We start from the raw sequence: 25,129 nt of genomic DNA, 5'->3' as shown, positions 1-25,129 counted from the left end.
TATGTTAAATACATATTATTGTAAGTGAATCTAGTTTTCTTATTGTTAAAATACTACCTATAATGTATTGTAAATATAAATATAAATGTTTAAAAAAAAATACACCTTCATTTTTTATGGCGAACAAAATATATTACAAAAAGAGTTAAAATAATGTAAAACCTATAAAGGCATCTTATATAAGGAAAGAATTATTCTAATATGCATTCATTAAAAATCTTCTATGTATTTGCAAATTTGTTTCATCTAATTCTGACGCAATTGATATAAACTCTGGGAATCTGAATGTACTAATCGAGTTTTGGTACTGATTGTACTATATACCTTACAGGTAATGAGGACTGTTTCATATGATATATTTCATAGGTCAAAGTGATTACAAAGGAGACTGAGTTTACCTTTTGAAAGTAGTTAAATATTTATTTAGCTATTGTTATTGTTAAATAATAATGAAAAGTAAGTAGCAGTTGTTGGCTTGTAGTGAATGCTTGTATGCTTATTAAGCACTATCATAGTTCCTTTTATTTATAAAGTTTTATTAATTTTGTTTACGTTTTAATTATTTCATAGTTGCGATGTTTGATTTTATATTTAGAAGAATTTTTTTTTGTTATTATTTGTAGTTATTATAGTGTCTCAAATATATTTTGACTAACTAATATTTGAAATTATACTACCTCTATCCATACTTACTCGAACATTAAGGCTCTTTCGTAGAAATAAATATAATAAACCATACGTATTGTGTACACATCGTTGTTAAATATCAAATTGTATTAATAAAATAAAAATCGTTTAATGTTTATATTAAATTTTTATTTTATATACAAATAAAAGTTTCCTTAGGTAATTAACTTAAATCTTAAATTACTATTCTGTACAATTATGTACGATGAAAAACGGGCAGTGCGGACAGTGGAGATCCAATATAATGGATATGGCAAGTTTATTGTGCTCGAATAAATACAGTACGTGCAATTTGTAATCTGTATACGATTTATTATTTTTAAATTAGCTAATTTTATAATTTAGACGACAGAGCATTCAACACGTATTATTATTATTTAAAACGTTCTGACATTTTGTGTAAAGGGCTAAAATTTATTTGAAAGATGTATTTGGTAGAAAAAATATGATTGGTCTTTAGTGATCATATACATTTAATAGAATATGCAATTTTTTTCTTATTTGTAGACATAGACAAACCTCTATTATTTATCTAATAGGTACATGAGTGGAGTTGTGATTACTTAATGGAATTAGTAAGTGCCTTTACTTTGACAGAAAGTAATGCGCGCTTTAATCACATTTTCCGTATTGAATGTTCTAAGTTAGAATTATTTAATTAGATAGTTTGCAAAATGCAGTCACTCACTTCAAGATAAACATAGAACAAATGTTTTTTTCTTTTTATCTCACTCTAATAATATTAAATATAGAAGAACGGATGGTTTACTGAGTAAACAAAATTAAAATAACAATTTCATATAGAATAGATAATTGATTAGTACAAACGTCATTTACAATGGATCGAAGTCATTCCCACGTCTTTGGTCATTGCGAATAACCCAAAATCACGTAGGTATATTCACTCTGTGTGTATCGGACAGATATGTGATACGCTCGCGCGGTACTAACTAGATATATTAGGTTTTAATTGTCACTGAGATGTTTTGAGTATCGTATAAATACTTAAGTATTAGTTAGTAAATCACAGACGTAGTCCTGGGTTGTTGGCCGCTACATAATTGAGGAGTTCCTCGGAGTCTTCACAGACGATGGGTTTCTCGTGGTAGCAGGCCACGTCATGCCACGCAATTCCGTCGTTGTACACGTTGTTAAGTACGCTCAGGCAGGACTCTGTCGTGCCGTTAATGTCGAATTCAGCATTGTCAGGCTGGCGCTGCTTCTTGTGGCCGGTCTGAGACCACGGGTTATAGCCCCAGCCCTTGGGGATCTGGAAATCGAAACAAATATGTTTGTAAGATTGTCAATATCCTAATGCTGAAGTCTATTGTATGTTGTATGTCATATTCAGAGAATTTAGGAATGCATAATTCATTTACACGTTTTTTAAGCGAAAAAGCGAAACTAAACTACAAATGAGTACCTAATGGATATATTACATGACGTCATTAAGTATCATCGTCACTCAATATTCGCGAGAAAATGTGTGCAATTTAATATTTAAGTGATCATCATATCAATTGTTAACTGTCCACTGCTGAACATAGATCTTCCTATAAGGAGGGTTTTGCCAATAGTTGCCACATTTGGCAGGCGGGTTGCCAAAAACAGTTAAGGTTTGGTGATGTTTTTAGAGGGACGCTGCTGTTTATACTCCGACCATTAAATTCTCTGAGTCGCCTCTTACGACACTCACGAGTGAAGATAAGAGAGAGGAAGGAATGGCCCATTCCATGTTAAGACCACACGGCTAACGACTTAGGATATATCTAGATCTTATTTACCTGGTTAGTGGGCGCTAACTTTTCTCGGTTGGCAGACCAAAACCATCCGAATATATTCTTGGGCTCGAGGTCCTTTCGCGACTCGCAGCCTTTGAAATCGCAAAGACGACCAGAGGTCCAGATGTAGGGTACATCGTCTGCAAAGAGAAACAATATTCCATGTTGCATATTTTACTATTATATATTTAGAAATTTGAGCCTGTAATAGATTGGGTATCTATTTAAATTAGCAAGAAGCGGTTATCTCGATATCTTAACTCACTAGTCATATACCTAGATACCTATGATATTAAATGAATACTTATTACATTTCATGTCGAATTGTCTGTGTCTATATAGTATCTATATTCTAAATTTTCTATTATAATAAGGCCATGAAATCAAAGTTGAAGGTTTACAACCACTCATCATTACCTTGGGACACACTTGATAATAAAAATCGAGAGTACATTTAAATTACGACATCTAAAAATTTATTTTTATATGAACTTGCTTTATTATTTATTTTAATAGACTTACTTTGTTGTATAAGTTTGAAGATCAGATTGTTCTCCTCTTGAGTTTCCATTGAGACGAGATCCATACAGTACTCGCGGCAAATATTTCGGCCGTCCAACCAATCCACTTTTCTATTGGCGAGTCCAGGTACATGCCCGCTGTAGAAGTAATGGTGGCCTCTGTAGAAGAACTGTTTTGGTCCTGCAACAACAAATTCAAAGGTTGAAATTTGAAATAGCCTAGACCTATTGACATCGTTGTTAATCTAAAACAAAGAATCCATTAATAGCTGTTCTCAAGTAACATGTGTACTATGAATATATAAATAGGTAGTAGCGGCAGATAATTTACATGCCGTTCAAGTAACGACCCTCGTACGCGGGTCATGCACCCACTGAACTATTCAGCCACGGTCGTGACATTGAAGATTCCTTCGACAGAACGTAATAATCATGCTAAATTGTTATAAGGATAACGTCGCAATGGTGCAATGAGTTACATAACAGTTAGACATGAGCTGTTTTTAATAGGAAACATGAAATAATATACCTATGAGATATTAAATAAAGGTAGTATATATGATAACACTTTAAATCGATTCAATGAAACTAAATACATACGTTAAAGTAACAAGTCGTCCTCGTGTTTGTACGAAGTCATCCTAGAAGTGTTTGTAGTTTTAATAATCATACATAATTGTAATGGTCAACGGTATAGAACGACCTACATATGAACGTACTGTTTATTAATATGAAATTGTTCAAGTAAATAATAGATAATTGTCTTTATTTTCCATATCTGCTCAGCAAGTGGCTTCTATTACGGGTTTATATTTATTTGATGTTAGCTAAGACTTGTTTATGCGCTTACTTTATATACCTAGGTTGGTTTTGGCAGACGATGTCGCGACAGCGGCGGTTTTGTGGCGACAGGCGTGGAGGCAAGCAGATGCGTCGGTCACGAGATGCCAACTAGGTCAGGGATTCTCTGCCGGATGAACTTTTGGTATTCGACTACCCTTAGTTTGGTACAATAATAGCTAATTTTATCTTTTTACACATTGAAAATATGCCTATTATTTTGTTTATTATCTATAAACATATCGTAACAATGAGCCACTTAATTTGTTAACGATGGTTCCCTACTTCATAGAAGTTATATTTTAATCGTAATGTATGAAAAACAAAACTAATTAAATCACTGTCTAGCCCACCACGTTCCTCTTCTTATTTACAAAACGATAAAGAGATAATAAAGATAGTTGTCTTGGTGTACTACAGCCAAATTGTACAAGGGATGTTATTTTTTACATTATAGTGTGAAAAAATCTTGATAATTTATCGTAGCTTTATTTACATGATAGGTATACTATATTAAGTATATAAAAATAAAAGTGTAAAAAGTTATAAATCATCAATACCCAAGAATTATATATTTGTACAACTTGAATAAAACAATAGGACTTGTAATGCGTATTGTGTAAGCGTACATCAAAGGTTCTTATGTGTTGTAAGTACATAAACACATAATGTACAAACGACGCTCCGAGCTTTTTGCTATCTGTATGGGTAATAATTACACACAATTGCACAAATATTAGTAATGAGCTGTGATTGCGATTGTAAGTGTTAGTTCGCACGGAGGACAATTAATGCCGGCTAAGACCTTGCGCGGTGACAGACAGACGGATGTGCGATTGTTTGTCGATGATCAACCACAAACAGCGGCGAACAAAATATTCAACATAATTATGCACGCATGTAATCGCCTATTTAGATTGCAGATGTCGGTATGAGCTTATTATCCTTGCAATACAAAGTGGTATCTTTGGAACGTAGTCTTGTTCATGATCAAGTAGGTAGATGCATAAATATGTACGTATTTATCTATAGGTTATATACTGTAATTTTCTAATTGGTTATACCTCTATGGTTTTGAGAAACAGTTCAAAATTTGTTCTAGCTTAAAAACTCTAGAATTTATTAATGTAATAATGTTTATGGATGTTGTGTTATCTGTGGTGAGTCTCTAAAAGGAACTACATGGAATAGTTATAGATATTAATGGAGTTGCACAAGTTTTATTAAGTTTAATATGAAAAGTCAAGAAGTACACTTAAACAAATAAATATTGATAGTACTGGTTTTTAGTTTCTTGATAGTTTTTATATCCTACTTTATCTTAAATGTTTCATCACGATTGGTTGAGCCTTACAAGCAACAAGAGGAAACAAACAAACTCAATTTCACAATTATAACATTGTTAAGAATACCTATTGTTACCAACTCCCTTTACACACTCCCTCATTTTCCCTCAATCCACTATAGTGTGGATGACGAATACCACCATCAAATGTATTCCGAAAGAGGGTTGAGGTCAGTGAATAAAAATATATTACGCCGACCCAAAATAATTGGATAGGGACAGAAGGATGATGGTGATAAGCATACAGTTACTGCAAAAATGTTTGAATATTTAATGTGAAATGTGGGCAACATCACGGGTTACACGTACTGCAGAAATATTTCTTTGTTATTAGATAAACAAATTCAATTATCAGAAGGATTCGATAGACTTCTGAATATTTTCTGAAATACTACTTAAATATCTCGTTTTTTTTTTATACAACTTAGAATGGCAAACAAGCTGATGGCCCACCTGATGGAAAGTGGTAACTGTCGCCTTAGACATGAGCAGTACCATGGACATAACAGAGTATACTGTTCCGCCCATGATATCCCCCATGCGTTGCCATTCCTGAGGACTCAGGTGTTATTCCTCTGTACCCAGTAAATTCACGCCATATCCCAACCTTCAAACCGAAACACAGCCATGCAAACACAGCTGCTTCACGGTTGAAACACGAATGGGAGAGAGATAACCAAGCAATCGACTTTTGTACAAAGACTCCCTCTGGTAAAATGTTGTCTCGTTAGATAGAAAATACTTAATAAGTACGTAGGTACAGTTTATATTTATATGCGTTCTAGACATACGAACAAAAGTAAAGGTACGAATTAAGTTTACATAGAGATTGTTTCAAAGAGGATATTACTTTATTATTAATGTCGGATGAAATAAGTTATTGGTTTGTAATATTGAAAGGCAAAATTATTCGGATGAAGGTTGTGTTGCAAAACTCAGGTCATATTACAATTTTATTGTATCAGATTTATTATACGAGCTATATCTATATACCTAAGTACCTACATTAAGTGATACATATATAATTAACCGTTGTGTTGAACTTATTAATTTCAATTAGGTATTTAAGTATTAGTATTACCTAATAAAATATCGATCTATTAATTATTGTCGAATGATCTTGCTATGTATAATATTTTCATATTATCAAGGTTAATTAAATAAAATTAGCATATTTCTTTCCATATGCCAATTTTTTATGACTTTTTTTTTACTTTTTTAATTAAAAATTGTCAAGCACTAAGCGTTGTAAAAAATAAAATCCTTTAGTAACTATATAAAAATTACCAGTAACAATAATATTGTTACAAACTAAATGCTAAATAATCCTTACTGTATAGATGTTATGCTAACACTATAAATGTCAAAAAAAGTTTGTTTATTTGTTACCTCTTGGCGTATTATTAGCTCAACCAATTGTCATCTAATTAGATACATCTACACGAACTCTTTAGGATGAAGAAGGACATAAGCTACTTTTTATCCCTGTTAATTTTTATTCCGGTCATGTGGACGAGTCCGCAAATAAAAACAGATGTATGTATAATTATAAAGGACCATGAAAACACAATATAAGTAGATACATCTGTATTGTAAAAATACAATTAAATTACGCCACTATGATTTTACACACGTTATCGGCATTCGGTTAACTTGTGAGTTGGATGATGAAACCCTTCATCACTTACTATCCATTGATTAAACAACCTTTACTCAACTGACGAAATATACCCATAGAAATCATCTTCAATATAATATTCTTGAAGGTATTTGAAGTTGGTATTTAATAGTAACGTAATAACAGAATCCCTGCATGATACATTGTATGTACCTACGTGGTAAGTTACTAGTAAATATATATTTTACGAAAGTAAATTGCGATGTTAAGGAATTGTTTAGATATTTTATTACATGTATTTTCCTTTAATCCTTTTGTAATTTACAAATTGATCGTAAAATTCCATTTTTAGATTAATAATTATCCTATCTTATACTTGTATTCCCGTGTGGTCCCGGCATAGAATAGGCCACCCCTTCCATTCCCGTGGATGTCATAAAAGTGACTAAGGGAAGGTGAGGAGTGAGCAGCAGCGTCCCTCTTCAAGAACCTCCAAAGCTTACTGTGGTTGCACATCCGCCTGTCAAGTATGGCAACTACTGGCAAAACCCCTCTAAGGAGATGATTATGTTCAGCAGTAGATAATTAAGTGCTAATGATAATGATAATATCTTGTATCTAGGAATATTAATTACATATATTCCTAGAAACAAGATAGATATATCTTCTAGGAATATTAACTACATAGGATAACATAATTCTATTAATTGATATTATGTGAATGTGAAAGTTTATAAAGATGTTTAGATATTTGCATCTTTGTTTCTCAATTACGCTAAAACGACTGAAAATTTTTGAATAATTTTTATTTTATTTATTTATTTAACACTTTATTGCACCAACATTACAGGATTTGTAGAACAATTTTCAATAAGTGTACTGTAATACAAAAGGCGGATTAGGTTATATTCTAATACATAGTGTACTTCATATATTGATTAATGTAGGCAAAGCCGTGGAAAACAGCTAATTTAATAGACAACGTCTATATCTAATATTGACGATGCCTATAAAATAAAAAAATATATATAGAGTATCTATTATTATTTTTCTATTCTAGTAATGATATTGTTATTGTTGAAAAAGAAGGATGTGTATGAAGAGAGCTTTCATTGTAAATATTGAGAATTATAACAGGATATAAAAAACAGAAAATATTATATTTCTGTATTCGGAATTTGTTTACAGGGAATAAAGTATACTCACACGAGTACCTATTTGAAAAGGAAACTTAATATCTCGCCAGGTAGCAAGAGTAAATGAGTATACTTCTTTAAATAAATAAATCGAATAATGATTTGCTATTTTTCTGCCTACCCTAATGGGAGACAGGCGTGACAGATATGTATATGTATGTATGATTTGCTAAATGCTATAAGTTGACAAAATGTAATTAAAATACCTATTTAACTTCTCATAATTCCAACCATATCAGCTATAGAGATATAAATTATTGAATTTATATCGTCACGCCTAGATCTCCAAATGGCATCTAATTTAAATGGGATGTTTAGTAAGATTTGTTCACCTTTAAACTAGGGTTTTCAAAACCTTGTTATTCTGGTTTCTAAACTGATAATATGATAATTTTATGATGGCAGCAAAGTTTTACTCAATCGGTAATACATTGTTTATAAAAAAATATATTCCACAAACCTGAATTAATCCTCAGACGCTCATCTCAGAGGGGTTTCCTCCTGTAAACGCTTAGCCTGTAGAATGAGTTCACTGACAAGAGTTTTTTTTACAGATTACATAGTGATTTTTTTAAAATTGTCGTACTACAATTTATGTTGCAGCTGTCTCTAGGCTACGGTATTATAATTGTTTACCAATTTTTTGGTATAAAAATAGACAATACAGGGGAAAACACAAACAATTACCATAGTCTAAAAAACTGTTCCCCGGCTCATTACACTATGCTTTGACTTACGATTAATTTTATTTATAATTTAGAAATTTTATAGTTTTAAATTGTTATTATGTTCTTCTAGGTATAATAATTATAGATATGATATCATCATATGTTCAAAATTACCCCAATTAATCAGCAAATAGCATATAATTGTTATAACACGAGCATAAGCATCATTTCAGCGTAATTTTTTGTCGTCATTAGCGGTTGTTAACGCCACGGTTAGACTTGCATTGAAATAATTTAAGATTTTGCTAACACAAAAAATATTACCAAAGCTTAACTGCGATTGCCAACCTGCTTGCCAAGCGTGGCAACTACTGGCAAAACCTCCAATGTCTATGGAGGAAGCCTATGTTCAGCAGTGGATAGTTAACGGCTGATAGAATGGTGATGAAGATTTGTTACACAAAAAAGAAAGTAATAATTTTAATTATGACTTTTTTTATACAACTTAGAATGGCAAACAAGCTGACGGCCCACCTGATGGAAAGTGGTAAGACATCGTCGTGTATAGATATGAACAGTACCATGGACATAATAGAGTATACTGTTTCGCCCATGCTACCCCCCATGCGTTGCCATTCCTGAGGACTCAGATGTTATTCCTCTGTACCCTGTAAATTCACGCCATATGCCACCCTTCAAACCGAAACACAGCCATGCAAACACTACTGCTTCACGGTAGAAACACGAATGGAAAAGAGGTATCCAAGCAATCGACTTTTGTACAAAGTCTCTCTCTGGTAAAATTCAGGTAAAAGACAAAATTAATACGGAACTGACTCAAGAGTATTTTATACAAACGTAAAAATATTTATCAAAATCGGTTCTAAGTTGATCAAGACTTACACGCGTTTATATTCACAGAAAAAAAAATAGAATCGTGACAAAAATAGTTTGAATTTGGTCATCTTATAAACAATAAAATATTATTTTTAACGGAAGTGTTAGTTGTCTATGTGTGTTTAATATATTATTACATATTAATATTACATTTTATTCATGAAATTAAAATAAGTATACAGAGTTGTGTATTATAGTGACGTAGGTAATTATGCAAAACAATTTATATATGATAGAAATATTAATGGGCAACATCTTTATCCATTATTTATGTTATATGTTCGTAGGTAACATTTACGGTGTACAAAAGTTGTAAGCTAAGTAACTTAACTTTACATAGGTAGTGCTTTTTGTAAGTTCATATATTTGTAACTTACAAAAAGTAGAATAATATTTTGTATTTAATTTAAAATAGTGCTATCCATTTTATATTACAATTAACACGTAGTTTTAATTATCGCGCCGCTCGCCATCGACATGGAATTCTTTTTCACATGCTTGAACCTAAATGGTCACGTACAGTGCAGTTTCAAAGGGATTTTCTTCCACTAATGCTCAGGCCGTGGAATAAGCACCCGCTGACGTTTTCACTAGAGACTACAGTATGTGAGTTTTCAAAAAGGGTTTATTAAGGTTTCTTCAGGGGCGGCAATGCGCACGTGACACCCCTAGTGTTGCAGGCGTTCATAGGCTACAGTAACCGTTTACCATCAGACGGGCTGTGTGCTTGTTTTCCATTTTCGTGGTATAAAAAAAAGTCATGATTGATACAGCAGATTTTTTTGCGACTCAAAATATTGTTTCATGAGGACAATCGCAATAGTAACGATGCGATTTAATTATTGAAATACAAAACAATAATTTAAAACTAATCTCCTTATTCATAAAAACTAAAACTTTCTATAAACCTATTTATCTATCTATTATAGACCTATTTATATATCTATTATATATCTATTATACAGTTTTGTCTCTTTCTTTCAAATTGGAAATATAGCATAAAGATAGCTAAAATCAATAACTTTTCAAAAACAGCTTATTGATTTGATATTTTATTTGTTTAGTTTGTTATAATACAGAGATGATTTAAAAGAATAAAAAATACCTCTAAAATTCAGTTGAAAAGTCGAAAAATTTGAAAGAGGTTCCGAATTTGATTAATTACGGATCTTTTTGGCTCATCTGATTTGTATGGAAATTGTTACTTCAGATTACTATTAATAGATGATATGAAGTTCACCGGTCAGATACAGAAAAAAACAATTCCCAGTTGAGAATCGACAAGTTTGTAATAATTTTAATTAGAGCATGTAAATTACCAATCAGTCTAATGATTCATGTTCATCCCTAAATACAGACACCAGAAGAATTTTAGCTTTGTGGCAACATATTTAGGAAAACCTTACCTATGTAATTCTCATTGCTGGCATACATTAAGTAATTACTTTATTATTATATACAGTTTAACGGCTCCACCTAGTAATAAACTATTCACTAGGTTAAAAAACCGGTTTTGAAATAAGTTCATTGTATTCTTTAAAGATTTAAAATGCACTTGTTTATTTCTATTTATTATTTAAATAAGTCGAGTAGCTATCATAAATCAAATTAATAAATTTACGGTGAATAGTAAATTTCTTGTATAAAACGTGTCGCTCATAGTACTTAACGGCAAAAAAACAAAATTTTCCAGAATCTTCTGACCTGTTACCGTAGGTATCTTAACTTGGGCTTAGCAACTCTGATAACATGTTGAATGTACCGGTTTTCGTCCGGTCACCGAAAGTATCGATGGATGAATAGTGTCTTGGGGTCGGATATGTCGAGTTTTAGATTCGTTATCCGCGGATAGATAATATAATAGTTGTCAATAACAAAGTACAATAACTGTTTGGGAAAGCACTAAACTGTTCGCCACTAATAACGCTAAAATAGAAATCTACATAATACACGCGTATGTATTTTCTTAAGTGAAATCTTCGATTCTAATTCTAAACTGTTTCCTATTTTCGCTAGAAAGATTGTTCTGCGGTCGATCACTAAGTAACTTAAAGTACATACTTATGAACAGGAAGAGCAGTAAGTGTAAAAGTCGCGAATGTTTCATTATTCCATACAAACCTGTTGTAGACTTTAGTTGTTTTCAAATTTCTGTTTGCGAGAAATTCTATGTATTTAGTGAACTTCAACAAGTATCTTTTATGTAATTAAATAATTGCTATTTATTTGATATATACACACATAGGCGTATTTATTAAATAAGCTATTTTGGTATTATATTATTTATAACCAGAGGGAGACTTTGTACAAAAGTCGATTGATTGGGTACCTCTGTCCCATTCGTGTTTCTACCGTGAAGCAGTTGTGTTTGCGTGGCTGTGTTTCGGTTTGAATTGTGGGATATGGCGTGAATTTATTGGGTACAGAGGAATAACACCAGAGTCCTCGGAAATGGCAACGCATGGTATCATGGGCGAAACAGTATACTCTGTTATGTCCATGGTACTGCTCATGTCTATAGGTGACGGTTACCACTTTCCATCAGATGGGCCGTCAGCTTGTTTGCCATTCTAAGTTGTATAAAAAAAAAATTATGTTCATAACATTAAGCAAAATCTGTCATATAAACATGTGAAAATTTTTGATAGTTTTCTAGATTCAATAATTTTTAAACGGGAGAACGAATTTGATGAATTTTTAGTTGAACCCTTTATTTAGACTATATTTTAAACAAATATCATTATCGTCATCATATCAGCCTTTAATTTTCCACTGCTGAATATAAGCCTTCCCCTTAGGGGGTATTGCCAATAGTTACCACGTTTACAACCGCAGTTAGGCTTTAGAAATGTTTTAAAAGGGACGTTGCTGCCAATCCCTCGCCCTCCCTTAGTCACCTCTTACGACACCCATAGAAAACGAAGGGGTGGCTTATTCTATGCCAGGACCAGGACAAGATTAAATAAATATATTTTATTTCAATTCACATGGTAATAAAAACTGCACTATATAGATAGCAATTAAATATTAACTGTATGTACATAGTCGTATATTTATCATTAAAAATAATTCTGTTAAAAGAAAACAATAAAAAACTATAGAATATAGAGAGATGATAGTAACTAGATTAGTTCGTCTTTCCTCCCATCCGCATCCCAGGACGCATCTGCGCAGTATGCTCTATGAAGAACGACCGTCCTTCACTGCGTCCGTGACCTTGCCGGTCGATGACCCGAGCTTTTACTTTTCTTCTATACACATTTCGAGGCACGTATTACATTGAGTAATTTCAATTAATCATTAAACGCTGTTATATCTTTTTTACGTTGTCATAGAATAAAAACTATAATGTGAACATGTAGATACATCTAAGTAGTACTGTTTTTAAATGCATGACTAAATAATTTTTACATATTGAGATCCTAAAATAAATAAAACACGCCAAATATACAGTACAATTTAAGATTTCCTCTATTTTGTAAAATTAAAAATGTTTGTGAATCCCATAAATCATATAAATGGGGAGACAAATTAAACCCTATTTATGGTTTCCGTGGAGTCCATCATAAGACCTTGACCTTGACGAGACCAACAACACGGAAGTATGACTATGATATAACAAGAATAATTTTTAAAATTGTCCAATTTTTTTTAGTTTCGATCTTTAATAATAAGTACCTGTCCTGATATACGAGGTAATAAAATAAAACACAAAAAGTATGTAGTACGTTTTCTAACTTCGTCTGACCGAGAATTAACATCCAATATTGTGAGAAACCATCAATTATGATTTTTCAGATTGACTTCTTCTCCAAAAAGCTCACTTTACATACACATTTCCTTTACATTAGAATCGATCAAAATGCTACATACATTTTGCTCCAACACGCAAAATGTAATTAAATAACAAGTCAAAGTAAACCAAACTTGGAAATTATAGTACTCTTAATACCTATATTAAATACGAATCGCAGTTATGTATGCCGAACTTTAAACATCACGTCAAACGTGATTGCACTGCACGTTTATTTCTTCATAGCTGGCCGTGTCAAATCTGCTATGATTTATAGGAGTTTATTATATATATAATTTCGCTATATACGTTTGTCGAATTTTCTGTACTATAGGATAATTAAAGTCGTACAAAGAATTAGAGTTTGTTTCAATAGAATTTAATCAAATTGTAAACGAGAGTACAATTAATTCATAATACAGTTTCCAATAACAGTAGAAATAGAAAAATTTATGACTTGTTTCAATACATCGATTTATTACAAATTTCATTTCGAGAGCGTTTTTGTGATAATTTCAATAAAATTTGGTTTTCATTTAATTGTATTGAAACTGACAGAAAACTTGAGTTCACGTTTGTGTTAATAAATTTGTGCCTATGTGAATTTCCGAAATAATTCGCTAGGGGCTTAACAATTTTTTCCCATACGTAATAGCAGTAGTAACGTAAATTTTTGTTAAACTCACAGTAAGGTTACTAACAGTTAAGATTACTGTTAAATAGAAAATTCCACATTACTTCCATTAACGCCATATTATAATACTATATTGGTATAAAAAATATTGATGACACAATCTAAGGGAAACAAAATAGGTACCTACCAGTAACTGCATACGTAATGTCTCCTGAAATGTTTTGAGTTTTTCATAATATTTTGACCTAAGTTAATTAATAATTAAAATTACTCACTGTTAGCACATTTCTGGGGCACGGGAAGCGAAAGGAAGCGTCCCGGCTTTTGTGCAACGGCCAGAGTCACCAGCGCTGCAGCGCACGCCACCAATAGCCACGTCTGCATCTGTTAAAGAAGTAAATTAGTTATTAAGTAGCCTTAATAATTCAAACTAGATAACTTAACAGGTCTTTTAGTAACAACACTGAGCATGTGGTGGAAACCAAACAATGAATAATTTTGTATGATAACACACTTACGCATAACTTATTTTACAAAGTTTCTAACTGCATATTCTACGGTTTGTATTACACAGAAACTTTATTGAGTAAACAATAGCTAATTATTTAAGTTCTCTTTACACGGTTGAAGTGGTATATGCAATTTTTGTTCTATTCATTTTACTTGACCGATATTACAGATTATAAAAATTTTAAATAACTCCATTAAGTAGAAAAATATATCGTATCTTTTTCCTTTTTTGTTTTTTTTTTAATAAGTATCGACACAAAAGTGTAATATATCATCCTTTCTCAAGTTCCAGCAAAATTGGATTTTTTAGCATTTTTAGCATCTATGTATCCGTCCAGTTTAAATGCCAAACATTTAGTTAATATACGGCGTCGTACGGGTGGACATTTTTACATTTTAAAAAGTGGCCATTAAGGCTGCACACGCGACGGAAGCTTAAAAATGGAGTAACTTCTGTTTTCCCAACATTTGCCTTCACTGCTCTACTCCTATTGATCATAGCGTGATGAAAAGTAAACTATAACCTGCCCAGGAGTATGAAAAATATTTGTACCAAGTTTCGTTAAAATCCGTCGAGTAGTTTTTGTTTCTATAACGAACATACAGACAGACAGACAAAAATTTTACTGATTGCATTGTTGGCATCAGTATCGATCACTAATCACCCCCTGATAGTTATTTTGGAAATATATTTCATGTACAGAATTGACCTCTCTACAGATTTATTATAAATATAGATTTGATAGGTAGTCGCAATATAGTGTTATAATATGCGAACGCAATTCAATAAGTTACGATTAGTCACGATTGAGTTTATTTTGGTAATACCTCCGGCGTCTCCTGTATATACGTAAGTCATCTTTCGCAATCCTGCGATGTGAAATTTTATACGAATTTTAACGGCATAAATTCAGTAAAAGATGCACGTCCATACAACATGCTATTCAAGAAAGCTATTGCGTCAATATTAAAAGTTTTTTTCTATAGTACAAATCAAATTGAATATTGTCACCCACGTTTGTATAAGCTGACTAGAGCACTGGACCGCGTTGCGCGTCTCATATTGTGTAATATTGCCTTTTTTAGTATAACGATGTGTAGTTAGTTCAACAAACTAAGACATTTCATCGCACAATTCATTCATGTTTTATCCTCGTTAGCTTGTAACTTGGCGTGTCATGTAAACCTAATATACCGTACAAATATTTAAATTTCATGATGTCATACAAGTGGCAACTTTGAAAGGGGCTATTGGATTGTTTTTATATTCTCAATGCGTTGTGTTAGGCCGGTGGTACATTGGTCAACTAACATTATATAATCGCAAGTGTGTCGCCAACAAGCCAATGCCCCGAGCGATATATGTGACTAATGAATTTTTCTCGATCTTATAATAGGTATAGATAGTATCGGAATCACTCCGATATCGGAGATATAGAGATATCTATATATTGGATCCCTCGGGACATTGATGACGAGGAAAAAGGAGTTACACATATTAGTAGCGTTCATAGTAGTTGGACATCAATATTCATTTCGATCGGGTTCTTCATTTAGATATTAGGTATTGAATATTGGGTTAAAATATAGATATTGTAACTGCAATATACAGATATTGACCATACCCACCCCTACTTTATAACTGCAAAATATACCATGACAGCATACTCTATAATATTACTTCATTACTTATTAATAATTTGAAAAAATAATGACATTTCTAAAACAGGCATTCTGAATTTTGTCAACTCGAGTAAAAAGGTATTATTTAATAAGTTTTCGTGTTGAACTTTATTATTAACTTAAGCCTCATCAATTAAGTACACAACCATTACATTTATGACTAAACCTGTGATGTGCGAACAAATATTATTACGAACATGGAAAAAAAATACGATAGAGGATCTGTGGATCCGCGAACGTGGCTGAGATAAAAACTTGTATGAATAATGTCATGGCGTTATATTGCTAACCCGGAAACGTTTGTTGTCAGGCGGTACATCACGCGTATCAACCTACATCATATAACCTTGACATGCATGTACCTTATAAGTCGTATAGTGATATTAATATCGCAAGCAGAGAATCAATAAAGTGAGACAACAACTCATCACAACCATTTTTATAGTAGCATGTAGTCGTGCAGTCTCAGGGTTGGCTTTAATTAATTTCCTCAGTCGAATATGGCAATTACTGTAAAGGTACTGTTAATTTTACTATTCTAATACACCTACAACATAAATCATTATCTTCATCCTTCAGATCAAACAAAAGCATGCAATGCCGATCATGTAACGGAAGTTCTTAATATTTGGTCGACACAGTATTTTTTGTGATACTCGGAAGAGCAACAAGCTGACGGCCCACATAATGAAAAATGGTAACCGTCGCCTACAGACATGACCAGTACTATGGGCATCAAAAAGTATCTTGTCTCACCCATAATATTTCTCGTGGATTACCATTGCTAAGGACTAAGGTATCACGCGTCTGTGCCGTGTAATATTAGAACCATATTACACCCTTCAATCAAAACATAGCGCATGCAAGTAAAACTGCTTCACGGCAGAAGAATAAGTGGCAAAGAGGCATCTATGCAGACAACGTTTGTTTAAAGTGTCCCTCTGGTACATATGTTTTTGCCTTCCATTTGATCCTGACTCTTTGGCACGGCCCAACAACATCCTTTTAGAATCATTATTTAAAAAATCAGTCATTTAAATTCTTTTAACCAAACAGCCCTTCTTCAGTGTTTCTCGTAATATGGCTATTAAATAAGTAGTATATGTGCTTTTAGACATATATATAAAGTTTTGCTCTAGATTCTGGTAAGCATCAGACGATTATACGAATTTCCCCTTAAAATCGTCTACAATCACTCGAAGATTTATAATCAATACAATACAATTTTACACGAATTCTATTCACTACGATTATGTGGCGGTGATACCTATCGAGATCCGTTCACTTATATTTACAATACGGCATTAGATTTTCCCACTTTTAAAAGATAGTATTCATTAGTTCGATTAAAATACGTGTAATCTTTCATAATGTGAATGTATTTATTATACGCTCAAATAAAGATCATTGATGGCCTTCGTAGCAAAAGTAATTACAACCAGAGGCCGGGGTACAACAATGGCACAAGTGTTCAACAGTTCAATGGTATTCTTCGCGGATCTGTGTCTCAATCGCGAATTTAGTGCGAGGTTCACAGGCACAATGTATTTGGCTAGGGTTTTGCAACGAGACGTCTGACGAGGCCGCGGCCAGTCAGTCAGTTTTGGTCACGATCTTGCAGCTTCGTGCAGTAGTGCGCTGCACTCCATCTGGCGCCTTGCTAAATATTAGCTCACCAGCGATTTAAAGTGTTTTGTTTAGCGTACACTGCTACAAAATTTTGAATTCTTCCCCAAGATTTATAAGTAGAGAACGCCATTAGCCAATTATTTTCAAGCCGGCTTTTATATCAGCGATTTTCACAGTTTTATTTCTAATCGTTTGATTTATCTTGAAACGCGATCTACGAGTATATATGTGTTTTATTTTATTGGTTTTCCAACTTCTGAGTCCGCGCTTAACAAGTAGCGGGCAAATGTTTTGTTGGTCAATAAAATGTAATTAAATATTATATATTATAATACAATCTGTATTTGACGAATGATAGGAATTTATAAAAAAAAATACAATTAATTACGTAAAAAGAAGTAACAATTCTTAAAATTATAGATAATCTATGAAATGTCTCATTTAATGAAAATACGTTCTAAAATCCACGGCAATATTATTAGAAATTACTTTTTCATAAGATGTAACGATCTCATTTCTCTTTTCACATTATTTAAATAATATGTTTAGATATGTAAGTTGTTATTGTTTATATGCAGTAGGTATATAATTATTATATTACCATTGCTTTACTGTCGTAATTTGCCAGGAGAAACTCTTTATAGACGACAGCTGGTGCATACAAAATACAAAATTTAATAAACGCATGTTTGTATGCAGATTCTTGTACAGGTCATGACCGTTTACAATGGGTCTACAGCTGAGTGATTAATGATGTGAATTCGAAATTAGTATTAGCTCTAGCTGTCGACTAAACATAAATATAATAAAACTGTGTGTGACTCGAGACTGTGCACAAAAATAATGTTAACACCAACGGTAGTAATGATATGTCGAACTTTAGTAGTCTAGGTAATTAATAATATGTTTGTAAACACATAATTAAAATAATTTCATTTTCATTTCATATTCAGTAGTAATAAGTTACGTTCAATTTTTTGCTTATACTGCGTTAGGTATTCCTACTATATAAAATTTATAGGATATTCTGTCTACTTGATACCAAAAAAAGTGCATTGTATTGAGCATATTGGGACTATTAAAAGCTATTCGAAAGGACAAAAACTAGATCAATTCTTATAAAATTATAAAGTATGAACAAAATCATGTAAAAGTAAGCGTATAAAAATAAAAAAATAAATATATGAATCAATAGAATCCTTGGTAACTTTGATTAAATATTTGAAACTTTAAATAAATATTTGAACAATGAACCGGTATGATTTTTTCCATATATACGTAAATTACTTATACGGTAAATATCCTCAAAGAAATAAATTGACGTAACCTGCTAAGTCGGTATGCAACCATACTTAATATTTTATCCTTTGTCAACGAACATGAATAGACATAAAATTACTAACATCCCAACCGGCCTCGAAGCTCGCAAGTTCAATGTTAAATATTATAAAACTATTTGTTTGAACCATCGTGACATAAGGAACCTCTTCGCACTCTGCTAATACCTTCGACCTCGACGAATATCGATCGTGTGGCAAAGGCCTTGTCGCCGGGTCGCTCTTGATAAGCTGCCGTATCATTTATAATATAATATGCATATATGCATCAATCTCAATAAATTATAACAATCATCAACGCTAAAAGACCAGTGCTTTAGAGTAAGGTCTAGACAAAAATCGAGAAGTAGCATCGAAATAGCAGTTCAAAATTATATAGACGGCACATTTTGCCTGTAATTAGACGATGCGTACAATATGCTTCTAATAGTATTTTTTTCAATTTTTTTCAAAGTACATAAAATAAGCTAATCCCAAAAAATATACAATACAAAGTTTTGAAGATATTTAGAATGTTATTTGAAAATATTTTAAATATTGAATTTGAAAATTAAGTAAAATATTATAATTTATCAGTGTTTTTCATGGATGATAATGGAATGGTACTCTGTCTGCGCTGGCGGCGATACACTGGCGGGGCACCAGTGAGAGATGATACGTGACAATGAAGACAAGTCAGTTATCCCATTGCGACGAATTCAACGATAAATTAGCCACGATGGCTTCCAGGGGGAACCGCGTGAAGGTTAACCTGATAGAGTATATTGATGGCAATTATTACTAACAATTCCTTCCCACCCAAAGTTAGATACATATTCCCATTTTTCACATACATGATAAATAACAATCATAACAATTGCGGCGTGGTCCCAGCATAAATTAGCCATCCCTACCTTTCCGTGGTGTCGTAAAAGGCAACAAAGGGAACTTAATGTTCGAGGGATGGGCAGCAGCGTCCCTTTTAAAATATCGTCAAATGCCTAGTTTCGGTTGCCAACTCGCCTGCCAAGCATGGCAACTACTGACAAGGCCCCTTTTGCAGGGGAGGTTTATGTTCAGCAGTGGACAGTCAACGGCTGATATAGATAACAAAAAAAAACATTAAAATAGATAGATAGATAGATACTTTTTATTGTTTCCTCCAAAAGATTACAATAGTAACCTTATTATAAATATAAATAATTACAAGAAATAATCACAATGAGAAAACAATGGGCGACCTTATCGCTAAGAGCGATCTCTTCCAGGCAACTTCTGGATGGAGAGGAGTAATTATAAAAAATTTGGTAGGAGGCACGATGAAAAATTTTGTTAGTTCTAAATATGGGAGATGTGATACATATAATAATAAAATATTATTTTAAAATCCGAGGTTATATCAATATTCATGTAAAGTGATATGATACTGATGTTAAATGATGATATATTTATCATCGATTTTATAATAGCATTCGAAATAGTATCTATATTTCATGAGAGATATTGAACTGAATTTATTGCCACAGTTAATTTATTATAGCTATTCACATTCAAATCAACGTTATTATTTATTCAATAATTTAAGATTAACTTTTTGTTCCATAAAAAAGAACTTCTCGATAAAGTTTTTACTATAAAAATAATCATCATAATTCAGAGATTTTGCTAATGAAAATTCGCATTCGATCGTGACAAAATAATCAATTCAAAAGCATCTAAGATACTACGTAACATGTGCACACAAAAAAATGAATTCAGAAAGAAAATCTTTTTTAAAATCTATTGAAAATGAGGTCAGTCTATCTATATTATCTAAACAATCCATCTATATTAGTATAAACTAAGTACATTTCCGTTACAAGCTTATCAGTGATGTACCTATTTTATAAGAAAGCATTCATCAGTAAATTAATATCTATTAATTCTGTTTACATAATTTATTAAGAATACATACACTGTTATGAGAAAAATATGTTAATGAAACTATGATAGAGTTTTTAGGTAACACGATAGTGTGAGAGTGTGAGTGTTTATGCGATAACGCACATACACAGACGAAAAATACTAAGAATACATTGAATGTGAACCGTTACAACTGCAAATCTCCAAGAAAATATTAATTAATTAATTCACAAGCATATACAAACACATTAAACCACACTTAATGAGGTTAAATAAACCTTTATATCTCTAGCTTTATACTTATAGTTATATCGTGATATTAAATAACATAAACTTTCCTCAAAAAATGAGCTATGCAAAAATATTTTTTCAAATCCAAGTGGTAGTTCCAAAGACACGTTTAAACAAACTCTTCCGTTTTATTATATTAAGATATATATCATTAAATATATGTATATACTATTGTATGTATAAATTTAATAAATCTATATACATATAATTGTAACTAGACAATATCTGCACTAACAATCAAAAAGGATATATTTGAGAAAAAATTGTATGAAAGATTATAATAGCAACAATATAAATTAAAACAATTTTTTTGTTTGTCTATCTGTATGATTGTTTCACTGAATTATCACGCATAGTTTACAAGATTATATTTCCTTCTGTCTTAATCATCAGATCAACTCGATAGTAGCATAATATTGTACTGTCACCGAACTTACATAAGTACGCCAAATTTCATTATATTAGTACGTTTTTGTAATAATCATTAGAAAATTGAGTAAATTTATGATACAACATTATGTGATCAAACATTACATTATTGGAATTGGTCATTACTTAAACACACACGATCTATTTAGAAACTTGTTATGGTAAGTTGCTCCAAATTTTATTTTTATTGTAACTGGTAGTCCCTGAGATGACACTGCGTTGTGCTTTATTTGTTTAATTTATACAAAAACCTATTTTTAATATAATATAATATTACGTTATATATTAATATATATGTATATGTATATGTATATATGTGCAAATCGTAATACTTGAATAATATTAAATAACTATGAACAAACATAATACTCGTACCTTAATTTATTACAAAGTGCGTAATTTTCACAGTGTAGTTTTTTTTTTTTAATTGGTGGATTAATTTAATAATTAAATTAATACGTCTTTTATACAAATTATGATATTCATATAAAAAACTTCAACGCGTTATGTTAAAGCAAAACTGTGGAATATTTTTTCATAAAAAATTTAATTCCATAGACAATATAATATAACCTAAAGCGAAAAAATAAAAAAAGATCAGCTATACAATATTGATATTTACGAATCAATTTTAAAATATTCAAGGAGGAGGTTCTTAATGCAACTGTATTTTATGTTTATAATATGGCGTAACTGCAACAATTTTATCTTTAAGCCTCTGACCGAGCATACTGCGATTTCCGCGATCTACTAGCTTAATATTACGCATCCCGTGACTTCAACGTGCTTGCATTTTTTATGTTTATTGACGTTGTTATCCCGCGTTATGTTTGTTCTGGTAAATTGATATTGTTTCTCAGAATCTCGCTAGATGGCTAATTACTCGTACTGTTTGTTGTGAAAAAAATACGCAGTCAGAGAGTTAAAAGGATTTATGACTTACGTGTAAACGAATTTAACACAAATTTTTTGAAGACTAACTTCTTTGGAATAAAAATCTTTAATTATAATAAAAAATACAATGTACTTAAAGTATACAGCGTACTTATTAATTTTTACGAATACCTCCAGCTAACCTGCTTTTTAATTTTATATCTACATTTATGAATTCGGATTTAAATTTCAACACGTGTTAGCTAGATATCGAAGACGAAACCGGATCATATATAAGATTATATTTAAAAATATCCGTCCCTTTATAGCTGGAACTGAATACAAAATGAGCGAGTGAACTTTAACATCTCATAATAAGGTATAATCCACCATAATATCGCTAATAAGCGAATAAGCGTAGTTCCTGTTGACTATCATTGACGAATATTATAGATATAATAAGCATACAATCGTCGGGCGCCGTCAAGAATGTCGTTTCGCTTAAAACATCAGCGGCAGCCTTGAACCGTTGCGCAACTCTGTGACATTTGTCCCAACACACATCAAACTTACTACCGAAGCCTTTCGAAACTCTGGCACCCGATTTGAGTCATTACAAACAGTAATAACAGATAAGGCATCGGCCAATGAGATAATATCAATTTTAATGTACAACCTGGAATACCGAAGAGATCGACGGACCGCTAAACGAAAAGTGGTACCTATCACCTATAGGCATGAATAGCAATGGATATGAAGTAATCTGTGTTGTTCATGGTACCAGCCTGTATTGCCATTTTTGATGTCTACAGCATCTATATCATAGATACACAAAAAATCCAAGATTCACAATTCGATACAAAAGATACGCATAAAATTATCTCGAATTTAAATTGGAAAATTAAATAATTGTCAACGTGGATTCGAAGTTATCGTAGATAGATGGATACTATTTATTGTTCACTCAAAAGTAAACTTGGCAAATTTACAAAATAATAAGAAACGTTCACACTGACGAAATAATGGGCTGCCTAAGTAAATAAGTAACTATAATATGTTTTAAGAGAACATAATGAAAAGATAACCAAATTTTGTTGAAATTATAAAATTATGAATCAAAACATTCAGTCAATTAACCGATTCCTGATTTGTATTACAATTGAACATCAGCAGACTATCTTTTGATAAGCTCATTTATTTATTCACATTTTCGTTAGTTCTATAGAAGTAGACTATACGTGTTTGGACGTTATATTTTTGTAAAATTCTATAAAAAAAAGTCATCATTCTTAACATTTCGGTATGTTTGGCTGCAAACGTCATAGTTGATATAATGAGGACAAAATTTGGTGAAATGCACTCTTATTTTTACTGTTGTTTTTTAGACTCTGATTATATACGAGTATCTAGAGTTTCATTATATATCAATGCTGCATATCCAATAATTTTGCTTCAAGCAAAAAAAGTTACTTGGTGGCAGAAACACAAATGGGTATCGAATTGTCGAACTGATTCGGCGACGAACGTTACTCAAGTCGTCCTTCGTTCTCGTGACCGCCTAACGAGAATACGTTGCGTACTGATGTATTGTTCACTCACTCGTGGGATACTTTTTTTGTAAAATAATGAAACTAGATTAAGTTGTTGCAGAATTTAGTGTGTTAATTAACTAAGTGTATGAAATACATACTAATATGATAAATGTGAAAGTGAATTCATTTGTTACATCTTACCAACTTAACTGCTTAAGCAGACTCCGTGAAGTTTTACATACACGTAGTTTTTAGGATGGAGAAGGTCATACGCTACATTATATTTTCACAAGAAATCGTGGGTAAAAACTAGTATATGGATATGCCAGAGAGTGCCCATATTGGCCACTTTCTCATACATATTGATGTTTACGAAAGAGTATATTCACTTCCTGTACATTTAAAAAAAACTGCATATAGTCAAAAATTTTAATAATTACTTTTATATATCGTTTTTAAAATCCAAAAAAATCCACTACACGTATAACAAAGTTGTATAATTTTTTTATAATATCAATTTATTATAACAAACTTTATATACCGATACAATTAGTAATATTATTTTAATTTTGCATTAAAATTTTGTGTTCTTAATGTTACCGAAAATTATTTGTATATTTTTTTGGTTGCTTGAGACAGTAATAAATTAAACATCATTATGTTTACACTAAAAAAAATACGTAAAACGTGATAACGACACAAAATGTAAAACTGACATACGTGTAACATACTGGTAAGATACAAAGATAAGATTTCTTTTGAAATAAAAAAAAATATAATGTCTTGTAAAAATTCAAATAATAATAATAATGGCGTCATTCGAATTTTGTCAACACGTAACGGAAGTAATCTGTTCAATGAAAGAATCATTAAAATTATATCACTTTAAAAATGGTGATAATATTGTTTGTCATGTACGCAAAAAATATAATCGATTTTGAAAACATCTTTTTGTTTAGAATCAGTCAAAAAAAAAAAAGAAAA

General features: G+C 31.8%; 1 protein-coding gene across 1 annotated transcript in view; it reads right to left on the bottom strand.

The window, feature by feature from the left end:
• Window positions 1-794: 794 nt before the first annotated feature.
• Window positions 795-25,129, bottom strand: part of LOC113516617 (uncharacterized) — a 29,566-nt gene continuing 5,231 nt past the window's right edge. Inside the window, exons 2-5 of the mRNA XM_026901048.3 lie at window positions 14,256-14,364; window positions 2,991-3,170; window positions 2,472-2,608; window positions 795-1,957 (exon numbers count right to left, since the gene is read on the bottom strand). Coding sequence (XP_026756849.1) covers window positions 1,712-1,957; window positions 2,472-2,608; window positions 2,991-3,170; window positions 14,256-14,364 — 672 coding nt within the window. The 3' untranslated portion in view covers window positions 795-1,711. The remainder of the gene's footprint in view (window positions 1,958-2,471; window positions 2,609-2,990; window positions 3,171-14,255; window positions 14,365-25,129) is intronic.

The sequence above is a fragment of the Galleria mellonella genome, unplaced genomic scaffold, assembly GCF_026898425.1.
Source record: "Galleria mellonella isolate WM207_F2 unplaced genomic scaffold, CSIRO_AGI_GalMel_v1 utg83, whole genome shotgun sequence".
Lineage (NCBI taxonomy): Eukaryota > Metazoa > Arthropoda > Insecta > Lepidoptera > Pyralidae > Galleria > Galleria mellonella.
Note: the sequence above shows the minus strand (reverse complement) of the source record. Positions and strands in the feature narration are given on the sequence as shown.